At 41.8% G+C, this 21,669-nt stretch overlaps 1 protein-coding gene across 2 annotated transcripts in view; it reads left to right on the top strand.

The window, feature by feature from the left end:
- Positions 1 to 21,669, top strand: part of RBMS3 (RNA binding motif single stranded interacting protein 3) — a 630,590-nt gene that overhangs the window by 512,529 nt on the left and 96,392 nt on the right. For both annotated transcript variants that reach the window (XM_066584834.1, XM_066584833.1), the window contains exon 7: positions 11,250 to 11,356. In XM_066584834.1, coding sequence (XP_066440931.1) covers positions 11,250 to 11,356 — 107 coding nt within the window. The remainder of the gene's footprint in view (positions 1 to 11,249; positions 11,357 to 21,669) is intronic.

The following is a 21,669-nucleotide window of genomic DNA, read 5'->3' as shown; positions in this document are numbered from 1 at the left end:
GGGCTCAAAGCTAATCTTAAAAACTGTGGCATAGACTTTGAGAACTGGGAATTCCTGGACCTCAAACATTAAATTTGGGGGTCAGTCATTACCAACAGCACTGTGAATTTTGAAGAGGCATGAAAGGTGGAGAGGGTGAAAAGGAGAAACGTATCAAGAGGAAAGCACATCAAGCCAATGCTTGTCGGGACTGTCTTCCACTTGGAAACCGATGTCCCCACAGCAAAAGAACCTGCAGATCAAGACTAGGTCTCTATAGTCACCTAGGGACCCACCGCACAGCCCCCATACTTGGAAGGCAATCATGCTCAACCACAGGTGATGGCCTATGATGATGTCTCACTGAACCTCATGCAGGACAATAACTGGTGTTTCTGTAGAGGTGGTCCTGGAATTATACTATATAAGTATACTTCCATTATGGCTGATTGGTCGGCTAGCGTAAACACTTCCTTGTTGGCCAGTCAGTCCATACACTATAACAGATGTTGTAGCAGAGTTGTGAAGAAGGACAAATCACACATTGCGCCCTCAAGGTTTTCCTAAAGATGACACCTCAGGGGATTTCTGTAGTGACAGGAAAAAGGCAGCATGTTGTCTGTCATTTGCAAGTCCATGTGAGTCTTTCACACAGGGAAGTACAGTCTATAGACAGTTTATGTGCCACTGTTTATTATATTCACTCCAAGTCATAAGTTTTAAAAGATGATGAAAAACTTGTAATACCTCTTGAATATAGGTACTCATTGGCACCCAGCACCAAATTTTAGCAAGTATGCACCAGAGGAACGGTTAAGTGGGCTGGGGCTGACATCATGACGTCACCTTGGCTCCACTTCCTGATTGCACATGGCATGCCACAGCTCACAACTTTTGAAGCATAAGCAAATATTTCATGAATCAATGTAGTCCTATACAATGACTGATATGCCTTCAATTTGGTGACATTTTGTAATAATTGTAATAATAGGGACACGTGTGGATTAAGGCTACTGGTCTACCATGTGGCCGGCCTCTTGAGCACATGAAAGATTGGAACAAAAATATATTTCCTAATTATGTAACCTGAAAGCGTACTCTTCTTTTGTAACTCATGACAAGTAACTGCAGCATGGCTGATCCTTTAACCCTTTCCAATCCACTGTCTGACATCTAAAGACATTCTGATTGAAGGTTGTACAGCTCCGATGTTGGAAGACGTCCGGCAGGGTATTCTTACTGTATATTACTGGCCACTCTGTGGTCAGGGGCCTCTCCAGCATGCCTCATACCGCAGTACTGGCTCTAGCCAGCAGATGGCGCCATTGTATAATAGCAGAAAGAGAAAGCCCCCTAGGAAATCCTGAATCCAAAATTGGATTGCAAAGGGTTAAGCAAGTATATATATATATATATATATATATATATATAAGCCATGGTGCAGTTACTTGTCATGAGTTACAAAAAAAAGTAAGCCTTCAGGTTACATAATTAGGAAAAATATTTTTGTTCCAATGCAATGTATATATGCAGGGGCGTAGCTAAATGCTCATGGGCCCGAGTTCAAAAGTTTATCTTGCGGCCCCCTAGCTTCTCTTAACCCCTTAATCACAGAGGCGTAACTTGAAGCTGCTTGGCCCCTAATGCAAAACCTGTAAGAGGGCACCCAACTACAATACTTTATTCATAGTGCTCAGTTACCTATATGGATTGGAGACGCCTTATGGGCCCCCTAAGGCTCCTGGGCCCGGGTGTAACTGCATCCCCTGCATCTCCTATAGTTACGCCAATATATATATATATATATATATATATATATATATATATATATATATATATATAGATGGACAGAGACAGAAAGAAGTCTTGGAAATGCAACAATCTTGCTTTATAGGCACGCAGTTCTTTAAATCCCTGGCGATGACAGCAATTTCTTTTAAAGTGCTAAAATAAAAATCTGACTTGTCTCTATTCAGATTTCTATCACTTACTATTAAGTATTTAGATTGGATGTTGGCATCAAAGAACCAGAGTAGTCTCTGAAGACCCAGTGCGAGGCCAACTTGTCTTCAATGGTATAACCTCCTTCAGCAGAACATAAATGCCTGTTTTGTTCCCGCTTTAGGTCTAACTATTCGGCAGTCAATAGATTGAAATACAAAGTATTTGCTTCGAACTCGGTATTGTATATTAAGAAGCATAGTTAGATGCACAACTCAACTTTGCATGTTTATGAAGGTTTTAATTAATTCGTTCATACCACAGCATTACCAGTAGCTTCGGCATAGTCAAAATGATGTTTATCACAGTTACGTTACTCTACATGAACTGCCAGATAGACTAGAGCAAAATTGTTAACTACGGTTGTACATAGAGCAGCACGTTAATCTACTGAATCTCTTATGTGTTTCCTACAGTAGATTAATAAAATTGCATAGAGATGGTAATATTATATTGAATTTATTTAAAGGGATTCTGCCACCAGATTCATGAAGTTTGACTCGGAACAGAGCTCTGGGTTATGGAGGCGAGCCAATCAATATACAGAGTTACAGCACTCTCCCTATATACAAAAGGGGAGAAAGCTGTCAATCTGCATGATGCCGGCAGAAAGAAGCCAACATAGCCCATCTCCGTAATTCAGAACTCAGTTCTGACTGAAACTCCATGAAGCTGGTGACAGAATCCCTTTGAAGCTTCTATATGAACCCTCTAAATAATTCCTCACTAACAATGCAACTAACTTTATTTAAAGGGCCACTCCAACAAAAAACAAATGTTTCCATCCCTGACCCTCCGCTTCATTGAGTGTTACACCCTGAATGTCTACTATGTTCATTGCAGTCACTTCCATGCAGTGCAGTCTCCTGTCTAATACTTATTAGGTACCGTCTTGATGCTGAGATTTCTCCCTGCTCACTTTCTATATGCTATGCTAACACTCCCATGTTTCATTAGCATGATCAGCTAGAGCCAGTACTATTTCTGTCTACTGGAAGTACACTATCATTAGTTTCTGTATTCCATATTTAACTAAATAACCTATAGACTATAATTATAGAGTCAGGAGGGTGAACTTTCATCTCCTTTTTTATAATTGTGTGACGGATGCCTCTGATCATCAGCAGTAACTGTGATAGGTGTTTCTGTCCCTCTATGAAGAGCTTGTGTAGTAGAGTCCATATTATATCATCACACAGGAATTGTGCTGAGTGAGAAAATATGGTGAGATCACACCCTACTGAAGAGAAGGGTTCCAAAAAGTTTCAAAGAGAAATGAATACCTAACCAAGGTAATATTAACCAACATATAACCTGGGCGACTAGCTACATAATGAATGAAAAAACCCACTGGAGAGGTCCTTTAAACCTTTCCTATGACAATTACTATTTTATTTTCGCCAGTGTTACATTCCCAGTAATTACACCTCCAGATTTCTATCTCAGCATAACAATACATCTAGCTAATGTATCTTTAATTCTAAACTATAATTTGTTAGTTTACCATCTCCTATTGTGTTCATCATATCATATACCTCTACCCTCTACCTACTGCTAGCCCCTGAATATTAGCACTCTTCTTATTTTAGCCCCTATTACCATGATCATTGTCTGTAGGTTATTTGAGAGGGGATGGGGTATAATGCTGCCCTTCTAGATGACATTTAAGCTACTTGTTATATGAAGACAAAAGAGTATTGTAGCTACTTATTTAAGAACCTTTATATTCATGTAAGTGTCTCCCACAAATGTTGCAGTTGGCCTCATCAGAGGAACAAGATTTTTTGACATGAATGGTATCTTGCCTTAAACATTACACAACTGATAAAGCTTCCTCTAGTTACTGATAAAGGTTCTACTAGTTAAATGACAAATTTAAATGACATTGCTATTTAATACTAGAATACTGTGTCCAGTTGTGGGCATCTCGATTTAAAAAAGACAGACAAACTGGAGCAAGTTCAGAGAAGAGCTGCCAGGTCTGCAAATCATGTCCTATGAGGAACGGTTAAAGGATCTGGGATTGTTTAGCTTGCAAAAAAAGAAGAGTAAGAAGAGACTTAGGATTGCTTCACAGGAGCATGTTTATGTGTCTATTACAACCAATGCATTCCCGATGGTGTGTTCACATGTCTGTGTTTTACAGGTGTGTGCCTGCAAAGATAGGACATACGTGCACCATAGGGAATGTACGCATTGCCTTCAATGGAGCCGCGGCTGCTGCCGGCGGCTGCATTGAAGGCAATGGTCTGCTGACACCCCTGGATTGTTTTTCACAAGCAGCTCTCGCTGACTGAATGACAGGCGAGAGCTGCCTGTAATTGGCTAAGTGCCTCAGCCAAACAGAAGCAGCTCTTTCAGCAGGCGGGGATTTTAATTCATTGCAGAGCCGATGACAGCATAGAGAGGATGCGGCTGAGAGCTGGCAGCTGAAGGAAGGTGAGTATGTGTTTTTTTTTGTTTTTTTTTTACACTATTTTGGCTTGTTTTTCAGGGAAGGGCTTATATTTAAAGCCCTTCCCATAAAAACAATTACAGGGTGCCTGCAGCTGGATCCCCTACCGCAGCTGTCATCTGTGACAGCTGTGGTAAGGAATTATTTATTCCCCGCGGGAATAAAGAAAACATCTTCATCCCTGCGGGGGACACGGCAGCGGCGGACAGGTAAGTATATATATTTTTTTTTTTTTTTTTTTTTTTCTTGACACTAAAAGGGATGTTTTTCAGGGAAAAGCTTATACTTAAAGCTCTTCCCTGAAAATTTTTTCAGGGGTACCGACAGACCATTGCCTTCAATGGAGCCGCTGGCAGCAGCCGTGGCTCCATTGAAGGCAATGCGCGCACCTGCATACACACGTGTTTTTGCCTGTACAGGGGGGCGCAGATATGTACGCACAAGCACACGCTCATGTGAAGCCACCCTTAATAGCTGCCTACAAATATCTGAGGGGCTGTCACAGTGCAGAGGGATCAGCCCTATTCTCATCTGCACAAGGAAAGACTAGAACCAATGGGATGAAACTGAAAGGAAGGAGACTCAGATTACATATTAGACAGTGAGGGTGATCAATGAGTGTGAATAAGGGTTAAAAGTAAAACAGTAATACTTTAAAAATTTAGCATCATCAAAACGTAAAACAAAAGATTGTTTTTAAAAAAAATATATTGTGTATGTCACAAAATGCTATAATTTTATTTCCTCTCTTTCTTTGCGGTCTGAAAATCATGTCCTATGAGGAACGGTTAAAGGATCTGAGAATATTTAGCTTGCAAAAAAGAAGGCTGAGAGGAGACTTAATAGCTGTCTACAAATACCTGAAGGGCTGTCACAGTGCAGAGGGATCAGCCCTATTCTCATCTGTACAAGAAAAGACTAGAAGTAATGGGATGAAACTGAAAGGAAGGAGACACAGATTAGATATTAGACAGTGAGGGGGATCAATGAGTGGAACAGGTTACCACAGGAGGTGGTGAGTTATCCTTCAATGGAGGTCCTCAAACAGAGGTTGGACAGACATCTGTCTGGGATGATTTAGTAATCCTGCACTGAGCACGGGGTTTGACCCGATGACCCTGGAAGTCCCTTCCAACTCGATCATTCTATGATTCTAAGATGTAACAAGCAGACTGCCAAATCTAAGTGTGATTTAGCCTGCACAGTCTCCAGTACATCTGCTACATAGTACCGTAATTAGTCATAGCGTCGAATCACAGGTTGACATGAAACGCACATGATCCATAAATAACTCTTACATAGAAACTTTTATGATTATCACGTGGTTTCTACCAATCAAAACTGACAGTTTCTGTTCTTCTCTCTGCCATTATTTCTTCTATTTAAATTATTTGATTTAAATTAAGTTTTTTTGCTACCTATTTTTATCACCATCACATTTTTTTAAACATATTTAGGCCTCGTGCAGACGAGCGTTTTTGAGGGCGTACATACTGCACGTCTATTAGAACCATTGGTTTCCTATGGTGTGTTCACATGTCTGTGCTTTACAGGTCTGCAAACACGTGCACCTACAAAACATAGGACACGTGTGAACATAGGTCCATGCTGTGCATCAATATTCCCCATGGGGAGTCCCCTCATCGCTGAAAACTGTGACAGCACTGTGACAGTGTTCAGTAATGATGGCACTCCCCGCAGGGAGTTAAGAGTCCCCTGCAATTGCTGAATTCAATTAATGACCGAGCGCTGCCTGTGATTGGCTGAGCACTGTGACCAATCACAGGCAGTGCTCAGCTGTGATTCAATGAATGCCTGAGCGCTACCTGTAATTGGCTGAGCGCTCAGCTAATTAGATACAGCCCTTTCAGCAGGTGGGGATTTGAATTCAATGAATGGCCGAGCGCTGCCTGTGATTGGCTGAGCACTGTGACCAATCACAGGCAGCGCTCAGCTGTGATTCAATGAATGGCTGAGCTCTGCCTGCGATTGGCTGAACGCTCAGCCAATCAGATACAGCCCTTTCAGCAGGCGGGGATTTAAAATCCCCGCCTGCTGTAAGAACTTCATTACAGTGCCGAGAGAACAAGCAGCTTGACATGCCTGAGCCCCGGCTGCGGCGGAGAGGTAAGTATATATTTTTTTACATTTTTTACTACAGCTAGGAATGATTTTCAGGGAAGGGTTTATATTTAAAGCCCTTCCCCGAAAATCACTGTGGGGGGTGCCAGCGACCTCATTGACGTCAATAGGCACGCAGCTTCGTTCACACATTTTGACACGTTCGTGGATGCATGGATTTGTGCGCACACACACTTGTGTGAATGAGGCCTTACAGCTTTACTTCTCATCAGCAACATGACTTTCGTCAGACTGGCATTTTTGTTTTTCCAGCATTCTCTTCTTTACTTTTAATCCTTATCATACAGCAAAATAAGAAATATTTGGTGGACCCTCTATTAAAAAATAAAATGTAAAAGACAAAAAGAAAAATCTAAAGCTGCAAAATTCTTACTGTCAGGCCTCAGTCTGACGGGCGTTTTTTGTGTCCATGAATAGGCGCGCAAAAAGATTGCATCTATTAGAACCAATTGTTTCCTATGAAAGAGTTCCCATGCACTTATTTTAGATGTGACCAAAAAAAAAATTGCACTTGCAAAAGATAGGACATGCGTTGCACGGCTGCCCGCCCCCTAGGTCCGTGCTGTGAGTAATAAAGATAGGACCTGAACTATGTTAGGTTTGCAAAAGCGCAGGAGTTCCCATTGACTCCTATGGGAACTGGACTTTTTTAACATGCAGCACGCACCTCCACTCGTATGAATGGACTATTTATGCAGGAAAATAAATCACGCACTTAGCTTCGTTCACACGATTTTTCCACATGCGTGCAGCGTTTTTTTTTTGCGTGCCTATTCGTGCGCACAAAAAACGCTCATCTGACCAAGGCCTCAAGGAGTGTAACTAAAATTCATTTGACCCCATAAGAATCACATAAGGGTTTCCACTATCTAGTGTAGTGATAACACCTATCACATTTCCCACTTATGGCTAGAAGGGCTACAGCGGACCTAGGCTCCACTACAACTCAAATAATGCTGAATCAGTAAACATTTACAAAAAAGTCATCTTTATTAAATTATTTTCAAAGATAACTAACGAATGTTACAACTAGAATTAATACAAAGGGGAGGTCTATATAAAAAGAAGGTGGGTAATCCAAGTTTAGAGATAGTATGTAGTACAATGTCCCCAAACAATATAACATGGGTTTATTAAGTAGCCTCGTAGCGACAAATATCTAACCTGGCTCTACAGAAAGTTACAATTAGGGAAGCAAACACAAAAAAATCAATTAGAAAAGTAAAATAAAGGAAATGGACCAAGATCTGGAGAACCACCACAGGAGACACGTTTCATAAAAGCTTGATCTAACAGAAAGCTACCAACTAGTTCGAATAACACACATTTCTCAGAGCGACCCCTTCAGCCTTGGACCCCATAGCTTTACCCAAGGCAAATCTATAGGCTGATAATAAATCCAACAAAGGAAAGTAATATTCTGATAAGGTTATAGTGACCAAGGAGCAGAAAATGAATATGTAAGCCAGTACGGCACCTTCGGGGATGATTACAGTACCTGCTACTTATTTTTTCTCAGATCTTGCTCTTTTCTTCCAACATCTGAGAAAAAATAAACAGCAGGTTATTATCCCCTCTATGTATTGACTTACATAGCAATTCTGAGCTCCCAACTGCGGGGTCGCTTTAATGCTTGGTTTAGGTTGGTTTCACACTGTTTTTTGTCACAATTGTTGATGCAGGCTTTTTTTTGAGCCAAAGTCAAAAATTGATCCATTAGGTAGATGTAGGAGTCCTTCCATTATTCAGTATTTCCCCCCTATATTTGGAATCCACTATTCTGAAAAAAATGCATAAAAAAGTGACACAAAACCCTGCGTGTGAAAGTACACTTAAGAAAAAGTCAATCCTGCCCTAATGGAATTATTGTCCTCATTGCATGGTGAGGAGACTCCATCCAAAAACCATGTTATTAACGTAACATACTGTAACAATTTGTACCCTTGAGTTTTTCCAAACTTTAAATGGACACTAACTTTTCACACAACTTATTCTTATATAACAGTCTACGTATGTATTACCAATCTGTTAATAGACTTGCATTAACCCTTTCCAATCCACTGTCTGACGTCTAAAGGCATTATGATTTAAGGCTGTACATCTCCGATGTTGGAAGACATCCGTCGGGGTTCTCTTACTGTATATTGCCAGCCTCTCTGCTGTCGGAGCCTATCCAATGTGTCACTTCATGCAGTACTGGCTTCAGCCAGCAGATAGCGCCGTTGTATAACTTCAGAAAAAAGAGTAAGCCCCTCGGAAAATCAGGATACAAATTGGATTGGAAAGGGTTAAAAACATTTTTTGTTTTATCACTGAACATCGAGTGCCAGCCACCAGGGGCTTCCCTTCCAGCACCTTTGCAACACATTGCCTGTCATTAGGCATTTGGCTTCTTTATTAAGAGGGACATTGGGGATATTGGTAGCTACTACATACAACACAGGGGCAGGCATTCAGATGCTGCCTTGCAGCTGATTGGAGCAGGGCTATGCAAAGTTGTATGGGAAGTATGAGAGAGGAAGTCCTGGCCAGTACAGTATTGGCAGAATGGCTGGCTTAGGACACCCTGTAAATAGATTGCAAACAACAGAGTAGCATAAAAATAGGAAAGTCTGCATGGAAACCTGACTTAATAGGGTGCATTCTGGGTGCAAAGAGCATCAAAGTAGTGGTCAATGAAGAATTGGGCTGCTTTTGAAAAGTTTTTGAAAACTCTGGCGTGCTTTAAGAAGGGATTTTACTGTTTTCAATATTTATTAGGTGTTTGGTTCTATTAGAACATAAATCTACCTTTCGTTCAGGTAGTTGTTCAGAAAAGTCATTGAAACTTTTGAACTACCGTCGTTCATGTGCCTTTACACAGAGCGATGACCATTCATAAGTTGTTTGTGGAGATATCATTCATAGAAGGAAACTCCGTGCAAGTTTGTTCGCAAGTTGTTCAAATACCGGATGACTTTTGATCGACCAACAACTTTTTTTGGTAAGCTGAAACAAAATGACTCGCCACTTATCGCTTCTGTCCCTGTCGGGGTTCATGTTTACACTGAATAACCATCATTTGAATTTGCTTTTTTGAGCAATCAGCAGATAGTCCCGTGTAAAGGTACTTTAAGGGCTCAGTCACACGGGCGCTTCAGCGCCCGTGTTACTGCAGCCAGCAGCCGTCCGTACCTGAAGACGGACGTCTCTCTGCAGCGCCGGGAGGAAGAACAGGTGACCGGCTCCATTGCCGGTCATGTGTTCTTTCATCAGCGCTGGAGAGAGACGGCCGTCTTCACGTACAGCCGTCTTCTAACTGTCAGTCACACGGGTGCATCAGCAGCGGTGTACGGGTGCCGATGCACCCGTGTGACTGAGCCCTCACCCCTTAAGAACCTGGCTGTTTTGTACCTTAAGGACCAGTCTCTTTTTATGGATTTTAGCCATGTGGTAGTTTTACTGCCCTATTTTTTTCCTTCAGCTACCAACATTATTTTTGCTGCATTTTTTTTTTCGTGAAATATAGGGCATTTTTTAAATATCTTTTTCACTGATTTTTTTCCTGTTTTTTAGTTTTATTAGGAGTAACAAGCTAAACAAATGATTTTTTAACATTTATAATTTTTTTTCAAAATTAGTACATATACTCTAAAATAAAATATGGGAACGGGTTCCTCATTTTGTTTCAGATGTTTTGATATATAATATGTATGGTTTTGGATTATAGCGCTCCATATGACGGTTTTGGTTGGTGTCAGCTTTGGGTTATTTTCTTTTTTATGTATATATTGTTGTCTTATTCTGTAATTTTTTTTCTTACTTATTTATGTAATTATTTTTTTACTATCTATGTCCCCCATGACGTCATATAAGACCTCTGGAGGACATTCACATGTATGTGAACACTTCCACTTTCACTTCTTAGTACATAGCGCTCGTTGTGTGCTATGTACCCGGGAAAGGAGAAGTCAGAGGAAGTTAAATAACACTTCTCCCTTCTCCTTTGGGTTCTGTGACTAACAGCTTGATTGTAGAAGCAGGGGCTTTAATTCTGCACCGTATTTTTACTATTGGATGGGATTAAAGTCCAGGACCAAGTGCCGTATATTTACCGTGCTTGGCCCTTAATGGGTTAAAGCATGACTGAGACACAGAGTGAAGTGCGTATGTTGTAATGGTTTGCTCAATTAGTAATGGTATACTCTATGCAGATCCCCGGTTGTAGCGGCAGTAGGAGGTCATTCATCAGTTATTGATTATGCTGTTTATGCTGATTTATTTGAGCTTGATGCTGTTCTTTAATTATGAATCTACTGAAAGTTTGGAACAAGGCTATTCATTTACGTTGAGCTTTCATGTAGCAGCAGACTTCTTTCTCTTAAAATACTAATCTTGGAAGTCTAGCAATCATTCTATTCAATTTGGAACACATTTGTATATGCCATATTTGATATTTGTGTTACATATATCTCTAATGTATGTGTATTGCTGAGCATTTATCTATTATTTTGCTCTTTTAACTCCACTTAAAAATAATTGCCAGGAGTTCAAGCTAGAAAAAGGTAAAACATCTTAACTAGCAAAGATCTGGCTTTAAAAGATTTGTTCCATGGAGAACATTGAGAGCTGCTGGCAGGAGCGTGTCTTGTAGAGGCTTTTAACAATATATCCTGATGTTTTGTCATTTCAGCTCCACCAGAGCCTTTACTGTGTAAATTTGCTGATGGAGGACAAAAGAAGAGGCAAAATCAGAGTAAATACACACAGAATGGGAGGCCGTGGCCCAGAGACGGGGAGGTATGTATTAATACCATCTATATTTATTATGCCTGAGAGCGATGGCACATCAAAAATTGTTGCAAAATGATATGCATTCTCTTCATCTAGCTACTTCAGCTTCATTTAAACTTGCCAAAGCCAGTTAATTTGATGGGGGGAGCTGAATAAAGGGAAGCGACTTGTTATTTGTATAGCACCAACTTATTCCGTAGCGCTTTCAGGTAATTTATTTATTACTCCCCCAGCAAGCTGGGTACTCATTTTACAGACCTCGGAAGGATGAGTCAACCTTGAGCTGGCTACCTGAACTAAGCGGGGACCGAACTTGCAACCTTCAGGTCAGAAGTGAGAGCTTAACACTCTGTGCCACACGATTCATACTGCTGTTCAGCGGGATCATTTGAATTGATTCTGTTGTATTTATGTCCTTCGAAAAAATGTATACTGTATGGCATACAGAAGTAGCAATGTGAACCTCATAGATGGTGCACTACTCTAAGTACTGCACGATACATTCTTTGTTTGCTATTATATACTACATTGATTAGAGTGATATGCTAGTACTATAGAGTACCGTGCTGTCTGTAAAGTTGTAGATTGCTATATTTGTAGGTTGCTATTTTTCTACAGAATCAAAAAGTGTCGTTGACTATACAATCTGATGTAGCTTCTACTCTGCTGGACTCAACTCATCTATGCATGATGAATGGACAAAATGTAATGATATATTTCCGCTGCAGCAGCCAGTATAGGGAAAATGTCTGGCTGGGCATGTTTGCGCCTGGAAAAGTCATTGTTCACATTATGAATCTCGAGACAACTCCAATTAACCCTTTGCAATCCAATTTTGGATTCAGGGTTTACTAGGGGGCTTTCTCTTTCTGTCCTTATACAATGGGGCCATCTGCTGGCTAGAGCCAGTACTGCGGTATGGGACATGCTAGAGAGGCCCCCGACAACAGAGCGTCCAGTAATATACAGTAAGAATACCCTGCCGGACATCTTCTGCCATCGGAGCTGTACAGCCTTCAATCAGAATGTCTTCAGACGTCAGACAGTGGATTGGAAAGGGTTAATTCTATGGGTGCATCAAAATATAACTCGGAGGATTTACCGATATCTGCGCTGACCACCCATCACGGACTGAATTTGCATGGTTTTCAGCTTCTGAATGTTAACAATAATGTTTCCTACGGCAACAGAGAATGTGAAAATGGGGATGCTCTTAAACTTTCACTTGCGTATCTCAATTTTCAAAGGATCTTATGAAATGAATGAAGAAATCGGATTGCTATGGGCAACTTTACCACTTTTCCTTTGTATCACTTTTGATAAATCTCCTCTAGGGTGCTTGCAATGTTTGCACAATACACACCTAAGGGTTCCTTCACGTGGGCGTATTTGTGCATGCTTTCGTGCATGCAAAATTTATGAGCACAATAAGCAGAGAATAGAACTCTTTGATATGACAAATGTTACACATTTCCCAATTTTTGCGCATGGAAAAAAATAGGACCTGTTCTATTTATGTGCACATTTGTGCACCAAGGGTCCCCATAGAACCTTCTGCGCATTCCGTGAAAATATGAAGGAGAAAGAGGGGAGGGACTTGTTATTTGTATAGCACCAGCTTATTCTGCAGTTCTTTCAGGTAATTTATTTATTTATTAACCTCCTGCAAGCTGGATACTCATTTACCAACCTTGGAAGGATGGAAGGCTGAGTCAATTTTGAGCCGGCTACCTGAACCAGGCAGGGATTGAACTTGCAACCTTCAGGTCATGAGCAAGAGCTTAGGACTGCATTTCTTCTGCCTTCACCCTCTGTGCCACACAAGGCCCCATGTGAACATATCTGGAACTCATTAGGCTAAATAGCCATTTAAGTCAGGGCGTATTCATCTGCCATGTGCAAATGAACATGCGCTGTGTGCGCAAAAGGTACAGTAAGGTACAGGAAATCCGCAGCGGCAGATTAAGCTGCATCTTTAGATGCGTATTGCGGAAATATTTCACTCGCGTGGAAACAGCCCTGATATGTCCATCGATAAAACACAGTTGTCAACATCTATTCTTGGTGAATAGCACATGTCCTGCTATTTCCCTGACCTGTATTACTTCTTAGGTTATTAAACCCTTCATTAAACACACTTCATAGCTTAAAGAATATTCGGAGTTATCCCTTGTGTATAATACCCACTGATTTACAACTGTGTTCAATGTTTAGCTTTCTGAAATAATTTCTATTAGCATCTAAACTGTTCCATCTGTGGGAAGTTTCTGGGCATATTAGCACAGGGGTAGAATAAAGTTTCAGCCAAAATTCCTTTTAAAATTCAATCAGTATTCGTAGGAAGAGGTAAAAAGTTCAAGTAAGGATCTCTTCACAGTGAAAGCAAGTGGCATAATTTAGCTTAAATGTAGGGTGGCACAAAAATTATAGTGCCAGTTGCAAAGCTATTATATATTGTAAGCAGTCCCTGGATGGCTGTAAATCTTTGGCTATAAATGTGCTAGGATGTAAAACAAAATGTGTGTAAACTTGGAAACTAAATTAGCATCCCAATAGCGTACATTGTAAATGGCATGTCTGTTTTTCTACTGTACCGTACATCTGGAAGGACTAGACTCCCACTAGAGGACTTTCAGGATTAAAGGACACTTCAGTGCTGATATCCAACATCAAAAAAACAAACATGTGTAAAATATGCTTTTCCTCTAAACAAGAAGCAGTTCCAAGAATATTTCCTATACTTATTGTGAAAGGGCATCAGGAAAGGCCTTAGCAGTGTGCAACCCATGGGTATTGACCATCAATGATGGGAGGGCACTTTTGACCACAACAAATCTTAACCCATTAAGGGCCGAGCACTGTAAATTTAGGGTGCTTGGTCTTGAATCCCAGCTGATAGTAAAAATATGGCGTCATATATGCAATCAATCAGAAGCAGGATGGGTTGTCAGCTGTAGGTCACAGCTGAGAACCCAAAGGAGAAGGCAGGCAGGGTTTTTAACCACTTCTACCTTCTCCTTTCCTGAGTACACAGCACTCAATGATCGCTATGTACTATAAGAAGTAAAAGTGGAAGTGTTTCTTCCACTACGCGAGCCGGTGGTCAAATGACTGCTGGGATCCACTGGCACAGCAGAGCTGCATTAGCTGATTAGCCCTGCTAGTGACTATTGTCACTACATGGGGATGTTTTCCCCTGTAACTGGGGCTCCTATGGATGAAAAAAAACAAAAAACATGTGAATGTCCCCCAGATATCTTATATTACGTTATGGGGGACATAGATGGTAAAAAAAATAATTACATAAATAAGTAAAACAAAATCACAGAATAAAATAAAAATATATACAAAAAATAAAAAGTAATATAACCCCAAACCGTCGCCGTATGCGCCCTGTAATCCAAAACCATACATATTATATATCAAAACATCCAAAACAAAATTAGGAACTCATTCCCTTACTTTATTTTAGGGTTAACCATTTAACTAATAAAAAAATAACTATAAATGTAAAAAGTCATTTTTTTTTAGCTTTTTACACCCAATAAAACTAAAAAGAGGGGGAAAAAAGTCAGTCAAAAACATATTGATCTACAAGCAATTGGGATATGCATTATTGGGATGGAATCATGTAAACTTTATCACTAGACATCTATGAATAGTGATAAGTGAACTTTTGAAAAGGTTGGTTTGTCTGGTTTGCCAAATTAGTTCGAACTGAACAGGAAGATCACCAAAACCCCTTAAACCGGTGAACGACACTGTCTAAAAGCCATAAACACTCTGGAAGTGTTACAAAGGGCTTTTATGGCTCTCAAACAGTGTTATACACCAATGTTCAGGACTAGCATTGAGTTCTCTATACCAGTAGAAACCTGCCTTGGGTATAAAGCTTTGCTAAAAGATCAGTTCGGGATTGTACTGAACTGGAACTTTAGCAAAAATAGAAAGCTGCCTGTGATTTGCTGAGCACCTCGGCCAATCAGAAGCAGCTTTTTCAGCAGGCGGGGATTTTAATTCTTCGCTTGCTCGAAGAACTTCATTACAGCGCAGAGAGGACACGGCTGAACCTTGGCAGCTAAAGAAAGGTGAGTGTGTTTTTTTTTAAATTTTTTTTTACACTACTTTGCCTGGTTCTTCAGGGAAGGGCTTATATCTAAAGCCCTTCTCTGAAAAAACAATTACAGGATGCTAGCAGCTGGATACCCTACCGCAGCTGTCATCTATGACAGCTATGGTAGGGAATTCTTTATTCCTCGCAGGGATGAAAAAAACATCTGCTGCATGCAGCAGATGTGTTCTTCATCCCCGCGGGGGACATGGCATCGGCGGACAGGTAAGTATATATATATATATATATATATATATATATATATATATATATATAGTGACAACACGGGGGTTAAATAGCACGCCAAATGGTCACTGTAACTTCTTTTTTGGTTTATTAATACACTCTTTCACAGAAACATAGACGACTGGGTCTCCAGAGAAAGTAATAAACGTTTTGCAACAACAAAGTCTCTTTTTAAAGTCCCTTCAATATCATCTTCCACAGGGTTGAAGGAAACAGCAATAACAAGTCCATTTGATTTGCACAGACCTGGGGATGTCCAGAGCTCAGCTGGTCCTTAAGTCTTTAGCACCTTTAGACCCTTAGTCCAAGGGCAGGTGTACCCCAGTGGTCCTGCTCAAACCACGTAGTTCCTGGTCCATAATGTCTCTCTGCTCACCAGAGGAGTTTTCTTTAACCAGCAGTCTGGTTGCAATACAGCCTTAGCTGAAGTCTGTTTCTCCCAGACACACACCTCTCCTAGGTGTTGAGGTTAGGGGCGTCTCCCTGTCAACCTCTGGCCTTCTCAGCAACACACTCTGGGCTAGCAGTCCTCTAGCTCCACTGAGCTGTCTTCCTGGCTCTCTCAGCCAAACACTCTCCCACTTCAGCAGGAACAAGCCTTTTTATCTCACTGGCCACACCTGTAGGTGTTTTCCCTCTTGCCTCAGGCACCAGACTGATTGTCTGTTGCCCCCTACAGGCCATCCTCTGTAGCGCACCCCTACAATATATATATATATTTTTTTTTTACACTAAAATGGTTGTTTTTCAGGGAAGAGCTTACATTTAAAGCTCTTTCCTGAAAAACAATTAATGGGTTGCCGGCAGACCAGTGCCTTCAATAGAGCTGCGGCTCCATTAAAGACAATGTGGACTTGCATACACACTTTTTTTGCATGTATAGGGGTGTGCACATATGTACGCACCTATGTTCGAGCAAACACGCTTGTGTGAAGCCACCCTTAGACAAGACATTGACACAGTGTTACCGTGTGATACGATAATGAGTTGTACCTTCATCACAGGCAAACAGCAGCAATGGCAGCAAAGTATTAGGGACATTTCACACGGGACAGAATCATGCCGCAGGACGCAGACAAATCCACAGGTTTATCTGTGGATTTTGGTATGCAATTTACAGCAGCTTACGGTGCTTTATATTACCTATTCCGTTCTGTGTGAAAGGTCCCTTATAGGCTGTCACAATGCATCCACTGCTCTGCTACTGACTTAATACACTAATTTCACATGGGCGATCGCGATTTTTCTGCGTTAAAATAGCTGTAAAATAACGTATTTGTTTCCGCGAGCATCAGCAATGCTTTATTTTTTAGAATAATCTTACATCGCATTTCTACTGCTCGTGATAAAATTGTGCGATAAAAACGTGTATTTTTTATCGCAAAAGTCAATAGGAATGTTAAAATAAAATTGCAATGCATGTTTTTTGCGATGCAATAAAAAGGAGGCTCCATAGGGAAACATGAGAGATAAAAAAAAATCGCACATCGCAGAAGGATAGAGCATGTCTCGATTTTTTAGCCCCTCAACATCGCATCAGTGAAAAAAATCGCAGATGGGAAAGAAACCATTGTAAATCATTCGTTTCATAATCTGCTTTTTTACTGACTCTCACATTATGAAAAAATCGTGCGATTTTCTCGCCCGTGTGAAACCACCCTAAGGGCTCTTTCATACAAGCGTATATCGGCTGCAATTTTCACTGCCGGCCGATATACGCTATGATCTTATGCATTGGATTCCAATGCATTAGATCACATGGTCGTATCCCCGTGGCGTAAAAGTGCCTGGCTGGGCCTATATAGTGCCGGGTGCTTTCAAGCCAGGGCGAAAATACCCGGGGGCACAATTTAATGTTTGTGTGCCCATTCAGACAGCATGGGCCCCGACTCATATACGCCGGATGGAATATGTCGGCTGCTGCATGGGCCCCTATGGGAGCCAATGACAGCGGTGGGAGAAGGGAGGTGGGAGGGAGTTTAGCAGCGTGACTGCTAAACTTCCTCCCTCTTCTCTCCTCCTCTCTCCTCCCAATGGCTGTTTGCAATGGGAGGGGGCGAGGTGTCCCCTAATGGGAGGCGGGCGATAGTCCTAGAACTATCCTCCCTATACTAAACTTCCGCTTCTCTCCTTTCCTCTGGCTGATTGTAATTTGAGGGGGAGGGGTTGGGAGTGGTGCGGGGGAGAAGCTAAGTGCTGCCCCGTCCCGCCCCCTCCCATTGCTGGCTGTGGACAAGGGGCAAGGAGTGGGTGGTTGCTTAGCTCTGCCGCCATCCCGCCCACTTCCATTGCAAACAGCCAGAGGGAATGAGAGAGGAGGTGAGCCAGCAAGTGGAAGGGAAGGGGCGACATCACACTCAATGGCATTGCAGCCTCGGCATATATGCGCCTGGGCCCGTGCCATCTGAACTTGCGCACAAACATTAGATTGTGCGCTCATACACGCGTTTTTACGATGCTGGCGGGCTCAGGTAAAGACGCCTACGGCCGTGTGAAACCGCCCTAAAGGTGATAGAACATCATTTATCATTTCGATGTTTGTTGCATGACCCCATATACATAGACACAATAATGAAATGAACTCAATAGATTATCCATGTATCAGTAACTGCTTTTGATTCCAAGCACTATGAAGCTCATGCACAATGCGCAAGCTCAAAAGATTCCTTTTCATTTTGGTCTCTTATTAATGAGCAACTCAACTCCATTTCAGTCATTAGTCTGGAAAGTAATGATATGAAACGATCATTTGGGAGATGTCTTTTCCCACATTGTCACAAATACAGTAAGAGAGGCAAGTCAAAGTTGTAACGAATGGTGCCAGCTTTCCCCTCCCTGACCAACTATAGGCAATTTGAAATGATTAGTGGGTCTGCGCTGGGCACATCTATAATTCAGATACTCATTTCCATTTATGTTTCTAAGAAGACGGGCAGCACTTACTTTTTGTTTTATATCCCTTTGTGCAGGACTGATGCATTTGCCATCTCCAGACATGAAGTGATTATTGCCCTGCTCAGCACAGGAGCATTCATTTAGCATCCAGTTAGTAACAATTTCCATCCCCGTCAGACGTAACATACAAATGTTAAATCCCACATGAAGCCCTTCAGTATACTCTATATTGACTAGAAATGCTTTTAGCTAGGCAAGAATAGGATTTTTTGCTGATGAGAGCACACACAGACCTTTGTAGGTCTTAAAGGGGTTGTCCTGCGCCGAAACGTTTTTTTTTTTTTTTTCAAACACCCCCCCCCCCCCCCCCCCCCCGTTCGGCGCAAGACAACCCCGATGCAGGGACCTAAAGAAAAATCCGCACAGCGCTTACCTGAATCCCCGCGCTCCGGTGACTTCTTACTTACCGGCTGAAGATGGCCGCCGGGATCTTCTCTCTCGGTGGACCGCAGGGCTTCTGTGCGGTCCATTGCCGATTCCAGCCTCCTGATTGGCTGGAATCGGCACGTGACAGGGCGGAGCTACACGGAGCCCCATTGAGAAAATAAGAAGACCGGACTGCGCAAGCGCGGCTAATTTGGCCATTAGACGCCGAAAATTAGTCAGCTCCATGGAAACGAGGACGCTAGCAACGGAGCAGGTAAGTGAAAAACGTCTTATAACTTCTGTATGGCTCATAATTAATGCACAATGTACATTACAAAGTGCATTAATATGGCCATACAGAAGTGTATAGACCCACTTGCTGCCACGGGACAACCCCTTTAAGTCACACATGTCAAACACAAGGACCACGGGCTAAATCTAGCGTGCCACCTTATTTTATATGGAAGCCAGCTATAAAGCAACCTAATAAGAATTCTACTCACCCCATCTGTAGCTCTGGTCCGGTGGTGGCAGTACAGAGTCTGTGAACACTGACCTCTCCTCTGGCATCTGCATGCGCCGTCCTGTATGCAGCCTAGATGCCAAGGGGAGAGATCAGCGGTCACAGACTCAGCAACGACTGCCGCCGCCAAAGGCTTGGTTAGTGGAATATATTGGAGAATGCCTGTAGGAGTGCTGCCCAGCCAAGAGGGGAGCTGCTATTACTACTATAGGGGTCAGTTATTACTACTGGAGCAACTATGGGGGTCATTATTATTACTGGGGCCACTATGGGGGTCAATATTACTACTGTAAGCTCTATGGGGGTCACTTTTATTACTGGAGTCACTAGGGGGGAACCAACTGGTGTAACTATAGGGAATGCGGTTGCACCCGGGCCCAGGAGCCTTAGGGGCCCATAAGGCCTCTCTTCTCCATATAGGGAGCCCAATATTATGAATAAGGCATTATAGCTGGGGGCCCTGTTTCAGGTTTTCAATTGGGGCCCAGAAGCTTCAAGTTACGCACTCTGCGTTAAGGGGTTAAGAGAAGTTGGGGGTCCCCAAGATAAACTTTTGCACCCTCTCCCATGAGCCTTTAGCTACGCGGCTGCGGGAACCTATTACTATACAATCTTACAATTACAATCGGCCCTTTGAAGGCAATCATAAGTCTGATAAGTTCCTCAGTGAAAATGCGTTTGACACCCCTGTCTTAAATGCAGGTAAAACAATAAGTATAAACACTAAAAGTGATGGCTACACACAAAAGCTATACAATTCCATTAGTATAGGTAGTAGGTAAGTCAACTGCACAGGCTGATATACTTTCCAAGCCATTCTTTACAGCTGTTCCCATCTTGTCTCCCTGAATTTAGTTAGGGTGAGGACAGTCTCCCACAGTTCCTTGATTCTCTACTCATATGACTGGAGCAGAGGTAGCAAAGTATGAACTCTAACTCCCAGCCATTCTGCACGATTGTAAAAGGGGAAGCTTGTCCACACAGCCCACCCCTGTGCAGCCAAAGAGGAGGGGTGTGAAGAAGTGGCTTCTGCCACTACGTGTGTGTGTATGTGTACCAATCTGTGTATATGTGCTTATCTGTATATGTGTGCCTAGAATCATAGAATGTTAGAGTTGGAAGGGACCTCCAGAGTCATTGGGAAGGGACCTCCAGGGCCTCTGCTCAGTGCAGGATTTACTAAAACCTGTGTGCATGCAGTATGTGTTTTTGTATGTATATGTACATGTACAGATGTAGAAAAGTTTAACTTGAAGTGGTTTTCAGCAGTTGACATTTATCCCCTATACTAGGGATAGGTGATAAATGTATGATTGCTGAGACTCTTACGATAACTAAAATAGGGGTCGTGAGCCAACAGCTTATATGCAACCGTTGAGAAGAGGTCTAAGCTATATCTGCCTGCCCCATAGACTTTGAATAGAGTGGCGATGCACATGCTTGTCCATCTCTCTGGTCAAGGTCCCTCTCATCATGTTTGTATACTGAAGACGCAGCACCCCCATTCTTGTGACTATGGGAGTCTCAGCATTGGGGCCCGCAGTGATCATATATTTGGAACAACAGCAGGATGTGGACAGTGTGCAAAGACAAGTCATGGCTGAAAGAAGTCTAAGCCCAAAAAGAGAAGACAAACAAAAATTGCCAACTCCAGTAAAAAAAAAAGTCATCCGAGTTACTGGAATTACTGTTGCTGTGTAGAGCTGGTATCTGACGACATGATTGGTGACTGCATGACTAATGATGTTTATTCATATGACCATTTTTTGAAATGTCATCTATCTATCTATCTATCTATCTATCTATCTATCTATCTATCTATCTATCTATCTATCTTATATCTATCTATCTATCTATCTTATATCTATCTATCTATCTATCTATCTATCTATCTATCTATCTATCTATCTATCTATCTATCTATCTATCTATCTATGTTTGCTGGATCAGTTGACAGAAATTGTCCCATTTCTTTCTTTCAGAGTAAATGTAATGTGCAGCTTTTCTCCTGAGTTTGCATTTTCAGCAAGCTGCAGCACTCTCCAATTCCAGTACGCCACCTAGTGTTGTACATTGGGAAGATGCAGTTGTCCTTAGCTGGCATTTCATGCTTTTTAT

This window comes from Eleutherodactylus coqui, chromosome 12 (assembly GCF_035609145.1).
Source record: "Eleutherodactylus coqui strain aEleCoq1 chromosome 12, aEleCoq1.hap1, whole genome shotgun sequence".
Lineage (NCBI taxonomy): Eukaryota > Metazoa > Chordata > Amphibia > Anura > Eleutherodactylidae > Eleutherodactylus > Eleutherodactylus coqui.
Note: the sequence above shows the minus strand (reverse complement) of the source record. Positions and strands in the feature narration are given on the sequence as shown.